This window comes from Pseudophryne corroboree, chromosome 5, assembly GCF_028390025.1.
Source record: "Pseudophryne corroboree isolate aPseCor3 chromosome 5, aPseCor3.hap2, whole genome shotgun sequence".
NCBI classification, from domain to species: Eukaryota; Metazoa; Chordata; class Amphibia; order Anura; family Myobatrachidae; genus Pseudophryne; species Pseudophryne corroboree.
In genome coordinates this window covers 224688922-224707410 of record NC_086448.1, presented here as the reverse complement: position 1 = coordinate 224707410, position 18489 = coordinate 224688922, and the positions used below count along the sequence as shown (strand labels likewise).

General features: G+C 49.7%; 1 protein-coding gene across 1 annotated transcript in view; it reads right to left on the bottom strand.

Moving 5' to 3' along the window:
* Positions 1 to 18489, bottom strand: part of PITRM1 (pitrilysin metallopeptidase 1) — a 189158-nt gene that overhangs the window by 106454 nt on the left and 64215 nt on the right. Inside the window, exon 4 of the mRNA XM_063922149.1 lies at positions 16833 to 16984. Within this exon, the coding sequence (XP_063778219.1) occupies positions 16833 to 16984 (152 nt within the window). The remainder of the gene's footprint in view (positions 1 to 16832; positions 16985 to 18489) is intronic.

The following is an 18489-nucleotide window of genomic DNA, read 5'->3' as shown; positions in this document are numbered from 1 at the left end:
GGTCCTAAGTGGCTCAAACCAGTGGGATTTCAGGAAATCCAACACAACGTTAAGATCCCAGGGTGCCACTGGTGGCACAAAAGGGGGCTGAATATGCAGCACTCCCTTAACAAACGTCAACCTCAGGCAGTGAAGCCAGTTCTTTTTGAAAGCAAATGGATAGGGCCGAAATCTGGACCTTTATGGACCCCAATTTTAGGCCTATAGTCACCCCTGACTGTAGGAAGTGCAGGAAACGACCCAGCTGGAATTCCTCTGTAGGGGCCTTACTGGCCTCACACCAAGCAACATATTTTCGCCATATACGGTGATAATGCTTTGCTGTCACGTCTTTCCTAGCCTTTATCAGCGTAGGAATAACTTCATCCGGAATGCCTTTTTCAGCTAGGATCCGGCGCTCAACCGCCATGCCGTCAAACGCAGCCGCGGTAGGTCTTGGAACAGACAGGGCACTTGTTGCAGCAGGTCCTGTCTGAGAGGCAGAGGCCATGGGTCCTCTGTGCGCATTTCTTGCAGTTCCGGGTACCAAGTCCTTCTTGGCCAATCCGGAACAATGAGTATTGTTCTTATTCCTCTCTTTCTTACTATTCTCAGTACCTTGGGTATGAGAGGAAGAGGAGGAAACACATATACCGACTGGTACACCCACGGTGTCACTAGGGCGTCCACAGCTATCGCCTGAGGGTCCCTTGACCTGGCGCAATATCTTTTTAGCTTTTTGTTGAGGCGGGACGCCATCATGTCCACCTGTGGCAGTTCCCATCGCTTTGCGATCTGTGTGAAGACTTCTTGATGAAGTCCCCACTCTCCCGGGTGGAGGTCGTGTCTGCTGAGGAAGTCTGCTTCCCAGTTGTCCACTCCCGGAATGAACACTGCTGACAGTGCTTGCACGTGATTCTCCGCCCACCGAAGAATCTTTGTGGCTTCCGCCATTGCCATCCTGCTTCTTGTGCCGCCCTGGCGGTTTACATGGGCGACCGCCGTGATGTTGTCTGACTGAATCAGTACTGGCCGGTTTCGAAGCAGGGGCTCTGCTTGACTCAGGGCGTTGTAAATGGCCCTTAGTTCCAGTATATTTATGTGTAGAGAAGTCTCCAGACTTGACCACAGCCCTTGGAAGTTTCTTCCCTGAGTGACTGCCCCCCATCCTCGGAGGCTTGCATCCGTGGTCACCAGGACCCAGTCCTGTATGCCGAACCTGCAGCCCTCGAGAAGGTGAGCACTCTGCAGCCACCACAGAAGAGACACCCTGGCCCTTGGGGACAGGGTGATCAGCCGATGCATCTGAAGATGCGATCCGGACCACTTGTCCAACAGATCCCACTGAAAGATCCTCGCATGGAACCTGCCGAAGGGAATGGCTTCGTATGAAGCCACCATCTTTCCCAGGACTCGCGTGCAGTGATGCACCGATACCTGTTTTGGTTTCAGGAGGTCCCTGACCAGAGATGCTAATTCCTGGGCCTTCTCCACCGGGAGAAACACCTTCTTCTGTTCTGTGTCCAGAATCATGCCCAGGAAAAGCAGACGCGTCGTAGGAATCAGCTGCGACTTTGGAACATTCAGAATCCAGCCGTGCTGTTGCAACACTTCCTGAGAGAGTGCTACGCTGATCAACAACTGCTCCCTGGACCTCGCCTTTATGAGGAGATCGTCCAAGTACGGGATAATTATAACTCCCTTCTGCCGAAGGAGTATCATCATTTCGGCCATTACCTTGGTAAATATTCTCGGTGCCGTGGACAGGCCAAACGGCAACGTCTGGAACTGGTAATGACAGTCCTGTACCACAAACCTGAGGTACTCCTGGTGAGGTGGGTAAATGGGGACATGCAAGTAAGCATCTTTGATGTCCAGCGACACCATAAAATCCCCCTCTTCCAGGCTTGCAATAACCGCTCTGAGCGATTCCATTTTGAACTTGAATTTCTTTATATAAGTGTTCAAGGATTTTAAATTCAGAATGGGTCTCACCGAACAGTCCGGTTTCGGTACCACAAACATTGTGGAATAGTAACCCCTTCCCTGTTGAAGGAGGGGGACCCTGACAATCACTTGCTGGAGGTACACCTTGTGAATTGCCGCCAGTACTACCTCCCTTTCCATGGGGAGCTGGCAAGGCTGATTTGAGGTAACGGCGGGGGGGAGTCGCTTCGAATTCCAGCTTGTATCCCTGAGATACAATTTGTATAGCCCAGAGATCCACCTGTGAGCGAACCCACTGGTTGCTGAAGTTTCGGAGACGCGAACCCACCGCACCTGGCTCCGCCTGTGGAGCCCCAACGTCATGCGGTGGACTTAGTGGAAGCAGGGGAGGACTTTTGTTCCTGGGAACTGGCTACATGGTGCAGCTTCTTACCTCTACCCCTGCCTCTGGCAAGAAAGGATGGGCCCCTGACCCTCTTGCCTTTTTGGGAACGAAAGGACTGCATTTGATAATACAGTGCTTTCTTAGGCTGTGAGGAAACCTGAGGCAAGAAAGTCGACTTTCCAGCGGTCGCTGTAGACACGATGTCCGACAGACCGTCCCCAAACAATTCCTCACCCTTATAAGGCAAAACCTCCATGTGTTTTTTAGAATCAGCATCTCCTGTCCATTGCAGAGTCCATAAGACCCTCCTGGCAGAAATGGACATAGCATTAATTCTAGAGCCCAGCAGGCAAATGTCCCTCTGAGCATCCCGCATATATAAGACGACGTCTTTGATATGGCCCAGGGTTAGCAAAACAGTATCTCTGTCGAGGGAATCTATGTCGTCTAACAGAGTATCTGTCCACGCTGCTACAGCACTACACATCCAGGCTGAAGCAATAGCAGGTCTCAGTAGAGTACCAGAGTGTGTATACACTGACTTCAGGATAGCTTCCTGCTTTCTATCCGCAGGCTCCTTTAGGGCGGCCGTATCCTGAGACGGCAGAGCCACCTTTTTAGATAAGCGTGTCAGTGCCTTGTCCACCCTAGGGGATGTTTCCCAACGTAACCTGTCCATTGGCGGGAAAGGGTACGCCATCAGTAACCTCTTAGAAATCACTAATTTCTTATCAGGGGAACTCCACGCTTCTTCACACAATTCATTTAATTCATCAGATGGGGGAAAAGTCACTGGCTGCTTTTTCTCCCCAAACATATAAACCCTCTTGGTATTAACAGGGTTAATCTCAGAAAATAAGAATTTACTTACCGATAATTCTATTTCTCGTAGTCCGTAGTGGATGCTGGGAACTCCGTTAGGACCATGGGGAATAGCGGCTCCGCAGGAGTCTGGGCACAAAAGTAAAGCTTTAGGACTACCTGGTGTGCACTGGCTCCTCCCCCTATGACCCTCCTCCAAGCCTCAGTTAGGATACTGTGCCCGGACGAGCGTACACAATAAGGAAGGATTTTGAATCCCGGGTAAGACTCATACCAGCCACACCAATCACACCGTACAACTTGTGATCTGAACCCAGTTAACAGCATGATAACAGAGGAGCCTCTGGAAAGATGGCTCACAACAACAATAACCCGATTTAGTTAACAATAACTATGTACAAGTATTGCAGACAATCCGCACTTGGGATGGGCGCCCAGCATCCACTACGGACTACGAGAAATAGAATTATCGGTAAGTAAATTCTTATTTTCTCTGACATCCTAGTGGATGCTGGGAACTCCGTAAGGACCATGGGGATTATACCAAAGCTCCCAAACGGGCGGGAGAGTGCGGATGACTCTGCAGCACCGAATGAGAGAACTCCAGGTCCTCCTCAGCCAGGGTATCAAATTTGTAGAATTTAGCAAACGTGTTTGCCCCTGACCAAGTAGCTGCTCGGCAAAGTTGTAAAGCCGAGACCCCTCGGGCAGCCGCCCAAGATGAGCCCACCTTCCTTGTGGAATGGGCCTTTACAGATTTTGGCTGTGGCAGGCCTGCCACAGAATGTGCAAGCTGAATTGTACTACAAATCCAACGAGCAATGGTCTGCTTAGAAGCAGGAGCACCCAGCTTGTTGGGTGCATACAGGATAAACAGGGAGTCAGATTTTTCTGACTCCAGCCGTCCTGGAAACATATATTTTCAGGGCCCTGACAACGTCCAGCAACTTGGAGTCCTCCAAGTCCCTAGTAGCCGCAGGCACCACAATAGGCTGGTTCAGGTGAAACGCTGACACCACCTTAGGGAGAAACTGAGGACGAGTCCTCAATTCCGCCCTGTCCGAATGGAAAATCAGATAAGGGCTTTTACAGGATAAAGCCGCCAATTCTGACACGCGCCTGGCCGAAGCCAGGGCCAACAGCATGACCACTTTCCATGTGAGATATTTTAAATCCACAGATTTAAGTGGTTCAAACCAATGTGATTTGAGGAATCCCAAAACTACATTGAGATCCCAAGGTGCCACTGGAGGCACAAAAGGAGGCTGTATATGCAGCACCCCCCTTGACAAACGTCTGAACTTCCGGAACTGAAGCCAGTTCTTTCTGGAAGAAAATCGACAGGGCCGAAATTTGAACCTTAATGGACCCCAATTTTAGGCCCATAGACACTCCTGTTTGCAGGAAATGCAGGAATGCCCCAGTTGAAATTCCTCCATTGGGGCCTTCCTGGCCTCGCACCACGCAACATATTTTCGCCAAATGCGGTGATAATGTTTTGCGGTCACATCCTTCCTGGCCTTGATCAGGGTAGGGATGACTTCCTCCGGAATGCCTTTTTCCTTCAGGATCCGGCGTTCAACCGCCATGCCGTCAAACGCAGCCGCGGTAAGTCGTGGAACAGACAGGGTCCTTGCTGGAGCAGGTCCCTTCTTAGAGGTAGAGGCCACGGGTCCTCTGTGAGCATCTCTTGAAGTTCCGGGTACCAAGTCCTTCTTGGCCAATCCGGAGCCACGAGTATAGTTCTTACTCCTCTCAGTCTTATAATTCTCAGTACCTTGGGTATGAGAGGCAGAGGAGGGAACACATACACTGACTGGTACACCCACGGTGTTACCAGAGTGTCCACAGCTATTGCCTGAGGGTCCCTTGACCTGGCGCAATACCTGTCCAGTTTTTTGTTGAGGCGGGACGCCATCATGTCCACCTTTGGTTTTTCCCAACGGTTTACAATCATGTGGAAGACTTCTGGGTGAAGTCCCCACTCTCCCGGGTGGAGGTCGTGCCTGCTGAGGAAGTCTGCTTCCCAGTTGTCCACTCCCGCAATGAACACTGCTGACAGTGCTATCACATGATTTTCCGCACAGCGTAGAATCCTTGCAGCTTCTGCCATTGCCCTCCTGCTTCTTGTGCCGCCCTGTCTGTTTACGTGGGCGACTGCCGTGATGTTGTCCGACTGAATCAGCACCAGCTGACCCTGAAGCAGAGTTCTTGCTTGGCTTAGAGCATTGTAAATGGCCCTTAACTCCAGGATATTTATGTGAAGTGATGTCTCCAGGCTTGACCACAAGCCCTGGAAATTTCTTCCCTGTGTGACTGCTCCCCAGCCTCGCAGGCTGGCATCTGTGGTCACCAGGACCCAGTCCTGAATGCCGAATCTGCGGCCCTCTAGAAGATGAGCACTCTGCAACCACCACAGGAGAGACACCCTTGTCTTTGGTGACAGGGTTATCCGCTGATGCATCTGAAGATGCGATCCAGACCATTTGTCCAGCAGGTCCCACTGGAAAGTTCTTGCGTGGAATCTGCCGAATGGGATTGCTTCGTAGGAAGCCACCATTTTTCCCAGGACCCTTGTGCATTGATGCACTGACACTTGGCCTGGTTTTAGGAGGTTTCTGACTAGCTCGGATAACTCCCTGGCTTTCTCCTCCCGGAGAAACACCTTTTTCTGGACTGTGTCCAGGATCATCCCTAGGAATAGAAGACGTGTCGTCGGGATCAGCTGCGATTTTGGAATATTGAGAATCCAACCGAGCTGCCGCAACACTACTTGAGATAGTGCTACCCCGACTACCAACTGTTCCCTGGATCTTGCCCTTATCAGGAGATCGTCCAAGTAAGGGATAATTAAAACTCCCTTCCTTCGAAGGAGTATCATCATTTCGGCCATTACTTTGGTAAAGACCCGGGGTGCCGTGGACAATCCAAACGGCAGCGTCTGAAACTGATAGTGACAGTTCTGTACCACAAACCTGAGGTACCCTTGGTGAGAAGGGTAAATTGGGACATGGAGGTAAGCATCCTTGATGTCCAGAGACACCATATAATCCCCTTCTTCCAGGTTCGCAATCACCGCTCTGAGTGACTCCATCTTGAATCTGAACCTCTGTATGTAAGTGTTCAAGGATTTCAGATTTAAAATAGGTCTCACCGAGCCGTCCGGCTTCGGTACCACAAACAGCGTGGAATAATACCCCTTTCCCTGTTGCAGGAGGGGTACCTTGATTATCACCTGCTGGGAATACAGCTTGTGAATGGCTTCCAATACCGCCTCCCTGTCGGAGGGAGACGTCGGTAAAGCAGACTTTAGGAAACGGCGAGGGGGAAACGTCTCGAATTCCAATTTGTACCCCTGAGATACCACCTGAAGGATCCAGGGGTCCACTTGTGAGTGAGCCCACTGTGCGCTGAAATTCTTGAGACGGGCCCCCACCGTGCCTGAGTCCGCTTGTAAAGCCCCAGCGTCATGCTGAGGACTTGGCAGAAGCGGGAGAGGGCTTCTTTTCCTGGGAACTGGCTGTTTGCTGCAGCCTTTTTCCTCTCCCTCTGCCACGGGGCAGAAATGAGGAGCCTTTTGCCCGCTTTCCCTTCTGGGGCCGAAAGGACTGCGCCTGATAATACGGCGTCTTCTTATGTTGAGAGGCTACCTGGGGTAAAAATGTGGATTTCCCAGCAGTTGCCGTGGTTACTAGGTCTGATAGACCTACCCCAAATAACTCCTCCCCTTTATAAGGCAATACTTCCATATGCCTTTTGGAATCCGCATCACCTGACCACTGCCGCGTCCATAACCCTCTTCTGGCAGAGATGGACAGCGCACTTACTCTTGATGCCAGTCGGCAAATATCCCTCTGTGCATCACGCATATATAAAAATGCATCTTTTAAATGCTCTATAGTCAGTAATATACTGTCCCTATCTAGGGTATCAATATTCTCAGTCAGGGAATCCGACCAAGCCACCCCAGCACTGCACATCCAGGCTGAGGCGATTGCTGGTCGCAGTATAACACCCGTGTGAGTGTATATACATTTTAGGATATTCTCCTGCTTTCTGTCAGCAGGTTCCTTAAGGGCGGCCGTATCAGGAGACGGTAGTGCCACCTGTTTTGACAAGCGTGTGAGCGCTTTATCCACCTTAGGGGGTGTTTCCCAACGTGCCCTATCCTCTGGTGGGAAGGGGTATGATGCCAATAACCTTTTAGGAATTCAGTTTTTTATCGGGGGAAACCCACGCTTCATCACACACTTCATTTAATTCCTCAGATGCAGGAAAAACTACAGGCAGTTTTTTCTCACCAAACATAATACCCTTTTTAGTGGTACTTGTATTATCAGAAATATGTAAAACATTTTTCATTGCCTCAATCATGTAACGTGTGGCCCTACTGGAAGTCACATTCGTCTCTTCATCGTCGACACTGGAGTCAGTATCCGTGTCGGCGTCTGTATCTGCCATCTGAGGTAACGGGCGTTTTAGAGCCCCTGATGGCCTTTGAGACGCCTGGACAGGCACAAGCTGAGTAGCCAGCTGTCTCATGTCATCAACCGTCTTTTGTAAAGAGCTGACACTGTCACGTAATTCCTTCCATAAGCCCATCCACTCAGGTGTCGACTCCCTAGGGGGTGACATCTCTAATACAGGCAATTGCTCCGCCTCCACATCATTTTCCTCCTCATACATGTCGACACAATCGTACCGACACACTGCACACACACAGGGAATGCTCTGATAGAGGACAGGACCCCACTAGCCCTTTGGGGAGACAGAGGGAGAGTATGCCAGCACACACCAGAGCGCTATATATATACTGGGATAACCCTATAAAGAGTGTTTTTCCCTTATAGCTGCTGTTTTTATGATTACTGCGCCAAATTAGTGCCCCCCCCCCTCTTGTTTTACCCTTTTCTGTAGTGCAGGACTGCAGGGGAGAGTCAGGGAGACGTCCTTCCAGCGGAGCTGTGAGGGAAAATGGCGCCAGTGTGCTGAGGAGATAGGCTCCGCCCCCTTCTCGGCTGACTTTTCTCCCGCGTTTTGCTGTATTCTGGCAGGGGTTAAAATACATCCATATAGCCCTGGGGGTTATATGTGGTGTATTTTCGCCAGCCAAGGTGTTTTTATTGCTGCTCAGGGCGCCCCCCCCTAGCGCCCTGCACCCTCAGTGACCGGAGTGTGAAGTGTGCCTGAGGAGCAATGGCGCACAGCTGCAGTGCTGTGCGCTACCTTGTTGAAGACTGATGTCTTCTGCCGCCGATTTTCCGGACCTCTTCTTGCTTCTGGCTCTGTAAGGGGGCCGGCGGCGCGGCTCTGGGACCGGACTCCGAGGCTGGGCCTGTGTTCGGTCCCTCTGGAGCTAATGGTGTCCAGTAGCCTAAGAAGCCCAAGCTGGCTGCAAGCAGGCAGGTTCGCTTCTTCTCCCCTTAGTCCCTCGATGCAGTGAGCCTGTTGCCAGCAGGTCTCACTGAAAATAAGAAACCTAAAACTAACTTTTTCTAAGAAGCTCAGGAGAGCCCCCTAGATTGCACCCTGCTCGGTCGGGCACAAAAATCTAACTGAGGCTTGGAGGAGGGTCATAGGGGGAGGAGCCAGTGCACACCAGGTAGTCCTAAAGCTTTACTTTTGTGCCCAGACTCCTGCGGAGCCGCTATTCCCCATGGTCCTTACGGAGTTCCCAGCATCCACTAGGACGTCAGAGAAATGTGTAATACATCTTTCATTGCAATAATCATGTATCGGATGGCCTTGGTCATTTTAGACTGTAAATGTGCCTCATCATCGTCGACACTGGAGTCGGACTCCGTGTCGACATCTGTGTCAACCATCTGAGATAGAGGGCGTTTATGAGCCCCTGACGGTTTCTGAGTCGCCTGGGCAGGCGTGGGCTGAGACCCCGGCTGTCCCAAGGCTGCAGCGTCATCAAACCTTTTATGTAAGGAGTTTACATTGTCATTTAAGACCTTCCACATACACATCCAATCAGGTGTCGGCCCCGACGGGGGCGACACCACACTTATCTGCCCTTGCTCCGCCTCCACGTAACCTTCCTCATCAAACATGTCGACACAGCCGTATCGACACACCGCACACACACAGGGAATGCTCAGACTGAGGACAGGACCCCACAAAGTCCTTTGGGGAGACAGAGAGAGAGTATGCCAGCACACACCACAGCGCTATATAACACAGGGATTCTCACTGATTATAAGTGATTTACCCAAAAGCTGCTTTATATGTCTTATTTGCGCCTAAATTTATGTGCCCCCCCCCTCTCTTTTTAACCCGTCTTGTACCTGGATACTGCAGGGGAGAGCCTGGTGAGCTGCTTCCAGCGGAGCCGTTTAGAGAAAATGGCGCTGGTGTGCTGAGGAAGAAGGCCCCGCCCCCTCAGCGGCGGGCTTCTGTCCCACTTTCTGTGTGAAAAAATGGCGGGGGGTTTTACATATATACAGTGCCAGACTGTATATAATAAGAATTTACTTACCGATAATTCTATTTCTCGGAGTCCGTAGTGGATGCTGGGGTTCCTGAAAGGACCATGGGGAATAGCGGCTCCGCAGGAGACAGGGCACAAAAGTAAAGCTTTTACAGGTCAGGTGGTGTGTACTGGCTCCTCCCCCTATGACCCTCCTCCAGACTCCAGTTAGGTACTGTGCCCGGACGAGCGTACACAATAAGGGAGGATTTTGAATCCCGGGTAAGACTCATACTAGCCACACCAATCACACCGTACAACTTGTGATCTAAACCCAGTTAACAGTATGATAACAGAGGAGCCTCTGAAAGATGGCTTCCTAAACAATAACCCGAATTAGTTAACAATAACTATGTACAAGTATTGCAGATAATCCGCACTTGGGATGGGCGCCCAGCATCCACTACGGACTCCGAGAAATAGAATTATCGGTAAGTAAATTCTTATTTTCTCTATCGTCCTAAGTGGATGCTGGGGTTCCTGAAAGGACCATGGGGATTATACCAAAGCTCCCAAACGGGCGGGAGAGTGCGGATGACTCTGCAGCACCGAATGAGAGAACTCCAGGTCCTCCTTTGCCAGGGTATCAAATTTGTAAAAATTTACAAACGTGTTCTCCCCTGACCACGTAGCTGCTCGGCAGAGTTGTAATGCCGAGACCCCTCGGGCAGCCGCCCAAGATGAGCCCACCTTCCTTGCGGAATGGGCCTTAACAGATTTAGGCTGTGGCAGGCCTGCCACAGAATGTACAAGTTGAATTTTGTTACAAATACAACGAGCAATCGACTGCTTAGAAGCAGGTGCACCCAACTTGTTGGGTGCATACAGTATAAACAGCGAGTCAGATTTTCTGACTCCAGCCGTCCTTTAAATGTATATTTTTAAGGCTCTGACAACGTCCAACAACTTGGAGTCCTTCAAGTCGTCTGTAGCCGCAGGCACTACAAGAGGCTGGTTCAGGTGAAACGTTGATACCACCTTAGGGAGAAAATGCGGACGCGTCCGCAGCTCTGCCCTATGTCGAATGGAAAATTAAATAAGGGCTTTTATAAGACAAAGCCGCCAGTTCAGATACTCTCCCGGCCGAAGCCAGGGCCAGTAACATAGTCACTTTCCATGTGAGATATTTCAAATCCACATTCTTTAGTGGTTCAAACCAATTGGATTTGAGGAAATCTAAAACTACATTTAGATCCCACGGTGCCACCTTAGGCACCACAGGAGGCTGTATATGCAGTACTCCTTTGATAAAAATCTGGACCTCAGGGACTGAGGCCAATTCTTTTTGGAAGAATATTGATAGGGCCGAAATTTGAACCTTAATAGATCCCAATTTGAGACCCATAGACAATCCTGATTGCAGGAAATGTAGGAAAACGACCCAGTTGAAATTCCTCCATCGGAGCACTCCGCTGCTCGCACCACGCAACATATTTTCGCCAAATACGGCGATAATGCTTCGCGGTGACTTCCTTCCTTGCCTTTATCAAGGTAGGAATGACTTCTTCTGGAATGCCTTTTCCTTTTAGGATCTGGCATTCAAACGCCATGCCGTCAAACGCAGCCGCGGTAAGTCTTGAAAAAGACAAGGACCCTGCTGAAGCAGGTCCCTTCTCAGAAGTAGAGGCCACGGATCGTCCGTGACCATCTCTTGAAGTTCCGGGTACCAAGTCCTTCTTGGCCAATCCGGAGCCACTAGTCTTACTCCTCTTTGCCGTATAATCCTCAAAACCTTTGGTATGAGAGGCAGAGGAGGAAACACCTATACCGACTGGTACACCCAATGTGTTACCAGCGCGTCCACAGCTATTGCCTGCGGATCTCTTGACCTGGCGCAATACCTGTCCAGTGTCTTGTTGAGGCGAGACGCCATCATGTCCACCATTGGTTTTACCCAACGGTTTAATAGCATGTGGAAAACTTCTGGATGAAGTCCCCACTCTCCCGGTTGAAGGTCGTGTCTGCTGAGGAAGTCTGCTTCCCAGTTGTCCACGCCCGGGATGAATACTGCTGACAGTGCTATCACGTGATTCTCCGCCCAGCGAAGGATCCTGGCAGCTTCTGCCATTGCCCTCCTGCTTCTTGTGCCGCCCTGTCTGTTTACATGGGCGACTGCCGTGATGTTGTCCGACTGGATCAACACCGGTCTTCCTTGAAGCAGAGGTTTCGCCTGGCTTAGAGCATTGTAGATTGCTCTTAGTTCCAGAATGCTTATGTGAAGAGACTTTTTCAGGCTCGACCACACTCCCTGGAAATTTCTTCCCTGTGTGACTGCTCCCCAGCCTCTCAGGCTGGCATCCGTGGTCACCAGGATCCAATCCTGCATGCCGAATCTGCGGCCCTCCAATAGATGAGCCTCCTGCAACCACCACAGAAGGGATACCCTTGTCCTCGGCGACAGGGTTATCCGCAGGTGCATCTGAAGATGCGACCCTGACCATTTGTCCAACAGATCCCTTTGCATGGAATCTGCCGAAAGGGATTGCTTCGTAAGAAGCTACCATTTTTTCCCAGGACTCTTGTGCATTGATGTACAGACACCTTTCCTGGTTTTAGGAGGTTCCTGACCAGGTCAGATAACTCCTTGGCTTTTTCTTCGGGAAGAAAAACCTTTTTCTGAACTGTGTCCAGAATCATCCCCAGGAACAGCAGACGAGTTGTCGGCATTAATTGGGATTTTGGAATATTCAGAATCCATCCGTGCTGCTTTAGCACCTCTTGAGATAGTGCTAAACCCATCTCTAGCTGTTCTCTGGACCTTGCCCTTATTAGGAGATCGTCCAAGTATGGGATAATTAATACGCCTTTTCTTCGAAGAAGAAATATTATCTCGGCCATTACCTTTGTAAAGACCCGAGATGCCGTGGACAAACCAAACGGCAGCGTCTGAAACTGATAGTGACAGTTTTGTACAACGAACCTGAGGTACCCCTGGTGTGAGGGGTAATTGGAACGTGGAGATACGCATCCTTGATGTCCAAGGATACCATAAAGTCCCCTTCTTCCAGGTTCGCTATCACTGCTCTGAGTGACTCCATCTTGAACTTGAACTTCTTTATGTACAGGTTCAAGGACTTCAGATTTAGAATAGGCCTTACCGAGCCATCCGGCTTCGGTACCACAAAAAGAGTGGAATAATACCCCTTCCCTTGTTGTAGAAGAGGTACCTTGACTATCACCTGCTGAGAATACAGCTTGTGAATGGCTTCCAAAACCGTCTCCCTTTCTGAGGGGGACGTTGGTAAAGCAGACTTCAGGAAACGGCGAGGTGGCTCTGTCTCTAATTTCAACCTGTACCCCTGAGATATTATCTGCAGGATCCAGGGATTTACCTGCGAGTGAGCCCACTGCGCGCTGTAATTCTTGAGACGACCGCCTACCGCCCCCGAGTCCGCTTGCGAAGCCCCAGCGTCATGCTGAGGCTTTTGTAGAAGCCGGGGAGGGCTTCTGTTCCTGGGAAGGAGCTGCCTGTTGCTGTCTCTTCCCTCGTCCTCTGCCTCGTGGCAGATATGAATAGCCCTTTGCTCTCTTATTTTTAAAGGAACGAAAGGGCTGCGGTTGAAAGGTCGGTGCCTTTTTCTGTTGGGGAGTGACTTGAGGTAGAAAGGTGGATTTCCCGGCCGTAGCCGTGGCCACCAAATCCGATAGACCGACCCCAAATAACTCCTCTACGCATCGCCTGTCCACTGTCGTGTCCATAAAGCTCTTCTGGCCGAAATGGACATAGCACTTACCCGTGATGCCAGTGTGCAGATATCTCTCTGTGCATCACGCATATAAAGAAATGCATCCTTTATTTGTTCTAACGACAGTAAAATATTGTCCCTGTCCAGGGTATCAATATTTTCGATCAGGGACTCTGACCAAACTACCCCAGCACTGCACATCCAGGCAGTCGCAATATCTGGTCGTAGTATAACACCTGCATGTGTGTATATACCTTTTTGGATATTTTCCATCCTCATATCTGATGGATCTTTAAGTGCGGCCTTCTCAGGAGAGGGTAACGCCACTTGTTTTGATAAGCGTGTTAGCGCTTTGTCCACCCTAGGAGGTGTTTCCCAGCGCTCCCTAACCTCTGGCGGGAAAGGGTATAAAGCCAATAACTTCTTTGAAATTAGCAGTTTTTTTATCGGGGCACCCCACGCTTCATCACACACGTCATTTAATTCTTCTGATTCGGTAAAAACTACTGGTAGTTTTTTCACACCCCACATAATACCCTGTTTAGTGGTACCTGTAGTATCAGCTAAATGTAACATCTCCTTTATTGCCAAAATCATATAACGTGTGGCCCTACTGGAAAATACGGTTAATTCGTCACCTTCACCACCGGAATCAGTGCCTGTGTCTGGGTCTGTGTCGACCGACTGAGGCAAGGGGCGTTTTACAGCCCCTGACGGTATTTGAGGCGCCTGGACAGGCACTAATTGAGTGTCCGGCCGCCTCATGTCGGCAAACGACTGCTTAAGCGAGTTGACGCTATCCCGTAATTCCACAAATAAAGGCATCCATTCTGGTGTCGACCCCCTAGGAGGTGACATCCTCATATTTGGCAATTGCTCCGCCTCCACACCAATAACGTCCTCATACATGTCGACACACACGTACCGACACACAGCAGACACACAGGGAATGCTCTATACGAAGACAGGACCCACTAGCCCTTTGGGGAGACAGAGGGAGAGTCTGCCAGCACACACCAAAAAGCGCTATATATGACAGGGATAGCCTTATGATTAAGTGCTCCCTTATAGCTGCTTTTATATTAATATATTGCCATTTATTTTGCCCCCCCTCTCTGTTATACCCTGTTTCTGTAGTGCAGTGCAGGGGAGAGACCTGGGAGCCTTCCTGACCAGCGGAGCTGTGACAGAAAATGGCGCCGTGTGCCGAGGAGATAGGCCCCGCCCCTTTTTCGGCGGGCTCGTCTCCCGCTATTTAGTACATTTAGGCAGGGGTAAATATCTCCATATAGCCTCTGGGGCTATATGTGAGGTATTTTTAGCCTTTTTAAAGGTTTTCATTTGCCTCCCAGGGCGCCCCCCCCCAGCGCCCTGCACCCTCAGTGACTGCCGTGTCAAGTGTGCTGAGAGGAAAATGGCGCACAGCTGCAGTGCTGTGCGCTACCTTAAGAAGACTGCAGGAGTCTTCAGCCGCCGATTCTGGACCTCTTCTTGCTTCAGCATCTGTGAGGGGGCCGGCGGCGTGGCTCCGGTGACCATCCAGGCTGTACCTGTGATCGTCCCTCTGGAGCTTCATGTCCAGTAGCCAAGAAGCCAATCCATCCTGCACGCAGGTGAGTTCACTTCTTCTCCCCTCTGTCCCTCGTTGCAGTGATCCTGTTGCCAGCAGGAATCACTGTAAAATAAAAAACCTAAGCTAAACTCTCTAAGCAGCTCTTTATGAGAGCCACCTAGAATTGCACCCTTCTCGGCCGGGCACAAAAATCTAACTGGAGTCTGGAGGAGGGTCATAGGGGGAGGAGCCAGTACACACCACCTGACCTGTAAAAGCTTTACTTTTGTGCCCTGTCTCCTGCGGAGCCGCTATTCCCCATGGTCCTTTCAGGAACCCCAGCATCCACTTAGGACGATAGAGAAATGTATTTTTATGCCAAAAGGTACTTCAATTGCAGCCCAGGGCGCACCCCCCCCCTTCCCCAGCGCCCTGCACCCTACAGTGACCGGAGTGTGTAAGTGTGCTGGGAGCAATGGCGCACAGCTGCGGTGCTGTGCGCTACCTTAATGAAGACAGGAGTCTTCAGCCGCCGATTTCGTCGTCTTCAAGCTTCTGTTCTTCTGGCTCTGCGAGGGGGACGGCGGCGCGGCTCCGGGAACGGATGATCGAGGACAGGTGCCTGTGTTCGAACCCTCTGGAGCTAATGGTGTCCAGTAGCCTAAGAAGCACAAGCTAGCTGCAAGCAGGTAGGTTTGCTTCTCTCCCCTTAGTCAGACGTAGCAGTGAGTCTGTTGCCAGCAGAAGCTCTCTGAAAATAAAAAACCTAATAAATACTTTCTTTACTAGTAAGCTCAGGAGAGCCCACTAGGAGCACCCAGCTCTGGCCGGGCACAGATTCTAACAGAGGTCTGGAGGAGGGGCATAGAGGGAGGAGCCAGTGCACACCAGATAGTACCTAATCTTTTCTGTAGAGTGCCCAGTCTCCTGCGGAGCCCGTCTATTCCCCATGGTCCTTACGGAGTTCCCAGCATCCACTAGGACGTCAGAGAAATGGCTCCCTCCCTTCTATGAAACCCCCTGGTACCAGTACAAGGTGTTTTCTGAGGGTCCTTGGAGGAGCAGCGCAACCCTGCATGCAGCCTGGTACAGCAGGAAATAATGCCTCTGAGCTCCTGGTCCCGCTCTCTGGGAAGCCCCGCCCCCCTTAATGGCGTGCAGTCCCTGCATAGATTATACTGGCACTTACTCCAATTTTAGAGAGAATGGGGTGAAAACCCCTTTTGTGAGTCGGCGCCAGTGTGGGTATACACCATGTAACTGGGGACCCGCTAACCGGGACCCCGGTTTCTGTACTCACCACTACAGCATCTTTAGCTCTCTTAGGGGTGGCAGCATGCTGTTGGAGTGCGCGCACACCCTGGGGGTAAATGGGAAACAACGCCTTAGGAGCTATGTCCTGTCAGCAGGGATCCGGACCATTAACCCTTAAAGAGGATGGTTCGGTCCCACCCCCTTCCCAAGTCCCACGACACATGCAGACTGGTGCCAGCCAGTTCTGCCTGAAAATAACAAACTAAAACAAATGTTTTGAAGAAAACTCTCTGATGCTCCAGAGAATGCTTTCGGCTTCTTGGGCACATTTTTCTAAACGGAGTCTGCAGGTGGGGCATAGCGGGGAGGAGCCAGCACACTGAGGAATGTTAAAGTGCCAGGCTCCAATGGAGCCCTATGGTAACTATTAACATCCCAGTATCCCCTAGGACATTAGAGAAAATAATAAATATATTTGCATTGTCCATTTCTATCAAGATTAACCTAATTTATTACTTTAGCTCATAGAAAGGTTTACACATTAAAGTGTGGTGAATTAACGGATGCGTTGATTTCCTAAGTTTTATAAAAAAATAAACATATCTGTATTCCTTCTTACAATGGAAATGTATTTTGCAAGTATCTCCGCTATAGTTATTTTATATTAGAATCACATACAATTTAAAATGATTTATTACAAAAAGCACTGCAGTATAGTACGAACTAATTTACCTGTAAAAGCATTCATAAACGTGGATAATGATCGATTTAACATTTTGAAGAAAGGGTCTCTACATGGATATTTGTGGGAGCCACACAAAACGGTGTGTTCCAGTATGTGTGGGACACCTGTGCTGTCCAGAGGGGTTGTCCGAAACTGTACACTGCAGAAGAGACAAGTATTATTTGGGGGAAAGAGACAAAGTTTGTAAAAAAAAAAAAAAAAAAAAAACAGCTAGTGATATTATTCGTTTTAACTAGTTAGTATCACAAACAGTACTGATACACAGAAAATCATCAGGTCTAATAGACAATGGCATTTTCATACTTCGGTTGAATCCTTTTCGCTAAATCCTTGAGAGAACACTGGAACATGCAGTTCAGTACCTTCTTGAAGACTTTGGCACAATAAAATACTCTACAGTATATTCCAGAAGGGAACACTTGTTATTTTGCTAACCAAGCACCTCAGGGCAGAAAGAGAGAAACGAATCCAAGTGAGGTGGTGGGGGGTATACATCAAGTCTTTCAAAGAGATAAAGTACATATCAGCTTCTGACATTTGTCTAGCACAGTCTGTATAATAACAGAAGCTGAGTAGTTTGTACTTTATCTCTCTCCAAGCCTTGAAACATTTCCCAGAGAGAAAAGCCACCATACCTTAAAAAAAATAAAAAAATGGGATTTTAATACCTACCGGTCAATCGTTTTCTCTTAGTCCATAAGGGATACTGAGGTTCACTTAATATGATGGGGTATAGATTGGGTCCAAAGGAGCCAGTACACTTGAAATTTCTTCAACTGGGTGTGCTGGCTCGTCCGTCTATGCCCCCTGCTACAGACAGTTTAGGTAGAACTGTGCCCAAAGGAGAATGGACATACTTGAGAGAAGGAACACAACAATGAGTGGTGAGATTCACACATCAGCACACCAATAACATAAAACAACTAGCAACGGCTGGTAACAAAACATCAACAGCTGAACAGGTAAACTTTTTAAAAGAAAAACCTGCAGACAAGTCAACGCACTGTGGCGGGCGCCCTGTATCCCTTATGGACTATGAGAAAAGCATTTACCGGTAGGTATTAAAATCCCATTTTCTCTAACATCTATAAGGGATACTGGGGTTCACTTAATGTGATGGAGATGTCCCAAAGCTTCCAGCACGGGCGGGAAAGTGCGGAGACGTCTGCAGCACCGCCTGCCCAACCTGGGTATATTCTTTGGCCAGGGTATCAAACTTGTAGAAATTCACAAAGGTGTTCTTCCACGACCAGGTAGCAGTTCAATAAAGTTGCAAGGCAGAGACTCCATGGGAAGACGCCCATGAAGATCCCACTTGTAGAGTGGGCCTTCAGAGACTGTAGAACAGGTAAGGCTGCCGACACATAGGCCTGTTGGATAGTCAACTGAAGCCAACAAGCAAGGGACTGCTTAGAATCAGGGCAACCCTTTTTTCTGTGCATCATAGAGCACGAACGAGGAAACAGTCTTTCTTATACGAGCCGTCCTTTTGATATAAATCTTCAAGGCTCGCACAGCATCAGACGACTCCGGAGGAGCAGAAGTGCCAGAACCTGACGGGAGAACAATTGGTTGATTCAGGTGGAACGCATAGACAACCTTCGGAAGGAACTGCTGTCTAGTCCTGGGCTCCGCTCTGTCCTC